The sequence below is a fragment of the Rutidosis leptorrhynchoides genome, chromosome 1 (genome assembly GCF_046630445.1).
Source record: "Rutidosis leptorrhynchoides isolate AG116_Rl617_1_P2 chromosome 1, CSIRO_AGI_Rlap_v1, whole genome shotgun sequence".
Classification (NCBI taxonomy): domain Eukaryota; kingdom Viridiplantae; phylum Streptophyta; class Magnoliopsida; order Asterales; family Asteraceae; genus Rutidosis; species Rutidosis leptorrhynchoides.
The window spans coordinates 699,665,589-699,673,356 of record NC_092333.1 but is presented as its reverse complement, the minus strand read 5'-3'; the positions used below and the strand labels follow the sequence as shown (position 1 = coordinate 699,673,356).

At 31.3% G+C, this 7,768-nt stretch overlaps 1 protein-coding gene across 1 annotated transcript; it reads left to right on the top strand.

Moving 5' to 3' along the window:
• Window positions 1-1,324: 1,324 nt before the first annotated feature.
• LOC139853301 (protein FAR1-RELATED SEQUENCE 5-like) lies at window positions 1,325-3,179 on the top strand. The gene is made up of 5 exons (XM_071842676.1): window positions 1,325-1,638; window positions 1,884-2,142; window positions 2,225-2,566; window positions 2,685-2,765; window positions 2,898-3,179. The coding sequence occupies exons 1-5, from the start codon at window positions 1,325-1,327 to the stop codon at window positions 3,177-3,179; spliced, it is 1,278 nt and encodes a 425-aa protein (XP_071698777.1).
• Window positions 3,180-7,768: the final 4,589 nt, after the last annotated feature.

The following is a 7,768-nucleotide window of genomic DNA, read 5'->3' as shown; positions in this document are numbered from 1 at the left end:
TACGGAGTAATAACAAATGAAAAATGTGGTTCAATTGTAATATGAAACTCGCGAAATTATAGTTGGTGAAGCACATGAAGCCGATGTTTTTGACTCATTGGATTTGGAAGCATCTAACGTTAATCAAGAATTCTTGAGCCCTAATCGAATTGAAGGTAATTTTTCTTGAATTAGTCGAATTTGTTATTACTGGAAGATATCGAGTTTGAATATATTTGACTTATGAGAGGATGAATTGAGAACCAAAATACAGATATCTAATAATTTCAAGTTCTAATACAAATTTTTTTAAGAGAATGGGCTATTAGTATGTGGCTAATTGAATTGTAGGTAATTTTTCTTGTATTTGTCGAATTTGTTATTACTGGAAGATGTTAAGTTTGAATATAGTTGACTTATAAGATCTTGAAATGAGAACCAAAATACAGAATTATAGTAATTACAAGTTCTCATACAGAAGTTGCAAGAGATTGGGCTATTAGTATGTGTCTGATAATTCTGTTGTCAATTGAATTGATGTTATTATGTTTTGTAATTATCGTAATTGTAACATAATGCTCAATTGCCTTCTGTTTGATATTGCTGTATATTATATCAAAATTATCCTAGTTAACATCTTGTTTCACCATTTAATAAGATTATAATATCATATATTTAAAATTATAAGTCTGTAAATTTTTTATTTCATAGGCGATTATGTAATAAAATTTCTTGTTTCAGATTTGTGTCACATACCATTTATCTTTTCACTCTTATGTTAATAGGTTCATCTAGCTCAAGTGTTCCATTCTATACTCCAAATGGTAGCTAATACTTCATACCTGAAGTTCAAGCAATTCACAAACCGGTTGTAGGAACAACGTTCAATTCACTCGGTGAAGCATTAGTTATGTATCAGAGTTATGCAGAAAAAGTTGGTTTCTCTGTTAGAAAGTACACTGCTAAACATAAAGCTAATGGTGATATATCTCATAGGCTGTTTGTATGCAACAGACAAGGTAAACCTAAGAAGAAAACAAATGTAGATTCAATTCAACAGTATGTAGGGGTGCAGAATATTCAGGAACAGTCTGATAATATTGTACAACAGAGTGAGGAGGAAATAAAAGAGAATCATGTACGTAGAAGAAGAAACTCCAACATCAAAGTAACTGATTGTTATGCTAGAATCAAGTTAAAGATGATTGAGGGAATAAATAAATGTCAATTGTATGGTTTTGTAGAGACACACAATCATGTACTTGATTTACCTCAAGACAAACATCTCGCAAAAGCTCAGCGACAATTGGAGTTTGAAGACAGGTGATTTATCCAAACAGTTCGTATGAACAATATTGGATCCGTCACGGCATACCGTCTACGTGCTTGTCTTAATGGAGGATACGACCAAGTTAGGGGAACTGCTGTTGATTATAAGAATCACCAAAGAGATGTGAATGTTTGTATTGGTGAAAGAGATGCACAAATGTTGATCTATAGGTTCAGCAAGAGGAAGTTAAACGATCCGGAGTTTTGTTTTCACTACAAAACGGAGCAAGATGAGCTAGTTGGTTTATTCTGGGCTGATGAGACATCTCGATGTAACTTCCGGGAGTTTGGAGATGTGCTAGCTTTTGATGCAACGTACCGTACCAACAGGTTTGGGATATATTTGACTTATTTGTATCACTATATTTATAACCAACGTTAGTGTATGATGTCTTATGTTTATGAGTACACATTAGTTGGTGTATGCGATTAACGTGTTTAGTTGTTATATTTTGATAGTTCATCAGGTCGCAATTTTTTTTATATCATAGTTTAACATATTAATGATTCTTTTCTATATACGTTATCAAGGGTTACTTACAGAATATGTAAATATTTTTCTTGTAAATTCTTAGGTACAATATGGTATCTGTTCCATTTACTGGTGTGGATCACCACAACAAGTGTGTAACGTTTGGCGGTGGTCTTCTAAAGCATGAAACTATTGATAGTTATGAATGGTTGCTTAAGGCATTCTTAACAGCGCATCCAAATCAACCCCAATTGGTTCTTACGGACCAGGACCCAACCATGAAAGAAGCTATTACAAACGTGTTAACTGAGTCTACACACAGACTGTGTATGTGGCATGTGATGAAGAAATTACCTAAAAAGGTAATATGTAATGTTGATTTATTTATGTTTTATATGTAACGTTTCGTTCGTATTTGACATATGGGTATGTTTTAATGACAAGGTATGTGGGGAGCTCTTGAAGAACACTGATCTGAGGAAGCGGATTCACAAACTTGTGTGGGATGTGTTACTTACAAAGGAAAAGTTTGAGAGTCGATGGCAGTATTTGATAAGCGAGTTAAATCTTGAAGAAAACACATGGCTTGCTGACAAATTCAAGATTAGGGATAGATGGGTGTCTGGTTATATTTCTCACCTACCAATATGTTGTTTGATGAAAACAACATCAAGGACGGAGAGTTCAAACGCATTCTTCCGAGTTTTTACCGATCCAGATCATACCCTTGTTCAGTTTATGTTAAACTTTGAGTCTGCCATGGATAAACAGAGACATGAACACCATGTTCTTTGGTTACCGAGTTAAAAATCGAGGGACATGCTACGAGTAACTACACGTTAGCCATTTTTATAAAAAGGTGCAGAAAGAAATATATAGAGGTCTTTATTACTGCTCCCACAAGGTGGTTACATCTGATGATGTTGCTGAGGTATATGAGATTCAAGATGCTAACATGAAAACTAAAGTTGTTTCTCGACATCAGGTATTCTTATTGCGTTTAACTAGTATTTTTAATTTTTTTTATTACCTACTAGTAACATAAATACCATCAGAACAATATAGTTAAGCTGTTACATGATTAGCATTATGTTTTATGGTGTTATTTTCCATACAGGTTGTTCTTAACAGGGATGGTAACATTGTATGTAGCTGCAATCACTTTGGTCGCCATGGTTGGTTGTGTCGTCACATTTTCTGTGTTTTCAACAATAAGCGAATCGAGGAAATCCCAGAAACATATATCAAGAGGCGATGGAGAAGGGACATACTACCAACACATCTATTGGATAAAAGGCATAGATATGGAATGCAAAACGATGAAACCTCAAAAATGTGCTCGCAAGTTATTTCAGATGTTGATGTCATTGTTAGATATAAAAGTTCAAACGATAACTAAAAAGAACGAGGACTACGAAAAATTTTAATTTACAAATATTTTCACATGTGAGTAGATTGAATTACCTATAATGTTGATGGAGAGTAAGAATCAACATAAAATCGTTTAAAAAATTTATATATTACATATATATTATCAAATATATTTATCTTTTCTGTTGGTGTCTTCAAAAATATAGATTTCGTCTTATAATAATGCATGTAACAAATAAAATGAGCACTAAATAAATAATTTTAAAGCATAATAAGTTATCTATTAACTTTTGATTGTATAAATTAGTAAAAAAAAAAATGTGACTTTCAGTTGTATTAATTATTAAAAAACTATGACCTTTGGTCGTAAAAGGATAATATCATTTTTTATTTTACAAACTTAATAAATAGATTGATATGGATACGAATTAATGTTCATTAACCTGTTAATCCGATGGATATGAATTTAAACGAATGATTTCATATTAAATGAATATTACAAAATTAAAATAAAATGAATTTGAATCCATAAATTAAGTTGAGATTCAAGGGATCAATGAGAGCGTGACATATGGCACGAAAATCACATGTGATTCCAATTTTTTTTTTAAATTTCAATTTTTTTTCGAATTTGTTTTTCCGAATTTTTCTTTACAATCACATGTGATTTACCTGCACAATCACATGTGATTGAATTATACAATCACATGTGATTGGATTTGACATGCAAAATCACATGTGATTGGGTTTACAATCACATGTGATTGACATGCAGAATCACATGTGATTGTAAAAAAAAATTGAAAAAAATTTCGAAAAAAAAAAATTTCGAAATTTTTTTTTTAAAAATTTTTATTTTTTTTTCAATCACATGTGATTTTCGCGCCACATGTCGCCCTCTCATTGGTCCCTTTGTTTTCAAGCAAATTAATGGATGTAAGTGATTACAAAATATAAATATGAAATATAGCATTGTCAGCTTGATCGAGTGTTATCCTTATCCTAAACCATCCTACTTTCCTGGAAACGTTAATTAAATTTTAAAATATAAATATTAAGTATTGAATGTATTATAAAAAATGCGAGTCAATAGTTTCTAAATTTGCCGGCCGACCTTCTCACAAGGAGCCAATCTCAATTAAGTGTTGATGATGAGTATTATTATTCTTGTTAGGCATACGATGGCCAACATTGACGTGCAAAATAAAATATGGGATGTCCCTAGTTTTTCATACATCGAGTCACCGCTGATGTCATCCATGGAGATTTTTATACCTTGAGTCACCGCTGATGTAATTCATGGAGATGACTGGACATGCAACTCAATGGAAGATATTGCTTTTTAAAGGCAAGCATTATTATTATTATTAAAATAAAGCTTGAAAATACAAAGAGAATGATGGAAGCAGAACTATGCCAGCGAAAAGAACAATATCACGAATTAATACAAAACATGAAAACAATGAACAATGGAAACACAATGAAGTGAGGCAGCATGGAGAAATTCAGCATTCGCAAAAGTCACTACAAGAATATGACCCTTTAGGGAGGACAAAAGTTCTCACAATAAGTGTAAAAGTCCTCACAATAAGTTTATTGCAAGTACATGTTGTCACAATAGAGTCCTCATTGTAGCCCCGCCGCAATAAGTTTATTGTGACGACGATGTTCACGCAATAACATTTTTAAAGAAAAATGAAAATAAAACTGTAAATAACCTACTGTAAGGAAATGTCCTCACAATAAAAAATATAGTTATAATATTATTTTTAAATTCATATATTGAAATAATACCTTTTGTGAGGACATGTTCTCCCAATAAGTATTCACACAATACGTCTAGTGCATTAACTTGTTCTCTCAATACATTATTTCATTTATTTATTTCAATAGGAAGCTCTTCCTCACAATACAGCTATTGCAAGGACATCTCCTCACAATAGATAATATGCAAATACAACAATTAATTGTTCCCAGTTTCTTAGGTCGCATATCGTGTTCAATGCAATTTCCAGATTACCAACAACACGATATCAACAACCAACTTAAAACAATAACAAAACAATACATCAAACATCCTACTTTATTAAACTTCAAATACAACACATAGTTTAACTTCATTATAACAAGTTCCATTAAACTTCAAATTCAAAAACTACTAGTTCAAAGCGAAATAACAACGACATTACATCAAACAACCTAGTCGTCGTATTCAACTTCATAATAAACATCGTCATTGCCCTCTTCTCCGTCATCGTCTTCAAGATCAACTCTAACATCCTCATTTGACGAAACTTCAAGGTTGAAACCTTGTGCTGACAAACACTCTGCCCATTTAGTTAGTTTCTTATCTATACACTTTTGAGTTTTCTCAAGCATTGCAATAACCTACATATGGCATCTGCACACTACTCAAGTTAATACTTTTGAGGATTCGTTAACCACACGTGCCAATATTTCTTATATTCTAGCCTCGTCGAAATTCAATTAAAGTTTGCAGTTGGAATCTCATTTAACAACAAACGCCCATTTCCACTTTTGTTTTTAAAAACCTTGAGATTGCGATGTTTTCAAATTAAATATGTGCACTTCATTCAACCGCTTTTCAAATCATGGACCTTAGCTCCAACGACTGCGTAATTTTTTTTGTGGTGACTAGTCGGATATTGATATATTTTGATTGATTTCAACCGAATAAATGACTTTAAACGTATAAATCGGTTGTAAAACAACTATATTGAACTTTTAACCTTTTTGACACAACAAATTAATCAAGTCAACTAGTCAAGGATTAGTCGAATTTCTTCGAAATCCTGATTAGTCTACTACTAATCGGATGACTTTTTAATCATGACAACAACAGAGCATTGACATTCGCACCATAAACGAAGATCAAAACTCAAAGAAACAAAAAAAAAGTATTCAAAAGATATAAAATGACAAAATGCATATCGCGAGCATACATTAAAACTTAAATCTTTATTGCAACACGCGCGCGCGCACACACATACATACATACATACATACATACATACATACATACATATATATTGATCTTGACTCGGTGCGATGCCCCATTTGTACCGATGGATTGGAATCGGTAGAACCTTGATTATGGGAATGTAAGGATGCAAGAGACGTGTGGGGTCGAGTTTTCAAGTGGTGGAATAGGGGGGATCCTCCGAATATTACCTTTGACGATATTTTTCAAGGAAAGTATGATACGGCTAAATCAAGAGTGGGTATTCAAATTTGGCAAGCGGTCGAGTATACTTGTGGATATTTAATTTGGAGAAATCGTAACGAGAAGGTTTTCAAAAACAAAAAAGCAAATGGTCCGGTTACGCTCAATGAAATTGAAGTGAGAAGTTTCGAGTGGAATGCGGGAAAAATTCGTAACGCTTCTATCGATTGGCATATTTGGCTATCTACTCCAAATATATACGGGGAACTATAAAATTTGTAAATTTCTTTGCTGCAACTTCCGTTTTAACGACCCTACTTTTTTCGTTATCTTTTTCTGTTAAGTATTTAACTATCGCTAATCGGTATCCTTACCATGTCATTTTATGTGACTTAATTATATTCTATATAAATTAAACAATATTCCTATGTTTTATTTCTTAAATTACTACTCATCTCGTGTATTCTAAATCGCATAACGTTTTGTTCGTCGGATCGAATTCGTTCAATCGTTCGGGCTGAGGTCAAAAATCCAAGTTTATGTTCATAATCATATTCATGTTCTTGATCTTATTCATAATCATATTCATATTGTTAAAAAAAATAAAATATGCATATACACATATACATACATACGGTTTTGAAAAAAAAAAGAGTTTTATTTTGATCTTTAAAACCCTAAAGATTTGATCAAGATTTGTTAATGGTTTAAAAATGGAAACAAAATATATACCACATATACATATATTTATTATTTAAGAAAAATATATATACATATATATACATAAACGACTACATATATATATATATATATATATATATATATATATATATATATATATATATATATATATATATATATATATATATATAAATAAATAAATAAAATAAATATATACTATATATACATATATACACGAAAAATAAATATATATATATATATATATATATATATATATATATATATATATATATATATATATATATATATATATATACATATACATAAACATTAGTTAATTAAAACCCTAATACTACTAAACCCTAATCATTAATTAATTATTACTACTACATTAATTAAAACATTAATCTAAACCTACTTAATTAAATACTACAACTTATACTTACACTACTATATAACACTTATACACTTATATTATTACTAACACATATAATATACTATTATTTATATTATATTATAAAATTACAATAGTCATTCACGATAGCGTGAAATTACTTGAACATCGACGTTGCTTAAGGCCTAGGATGATCCTTGGTACCACTATGGGACGCTTGTGGATTTCGAATGCCAAACTTAGAATTTGGTCGAGAAATCCTTGGCCAACCGGTAACAATTGGTTATTCTAGTGACTCGGCGGTGGCATAGATGTTTGGGTATGATGCACAATATCAACAGACTATAGAAATCATACA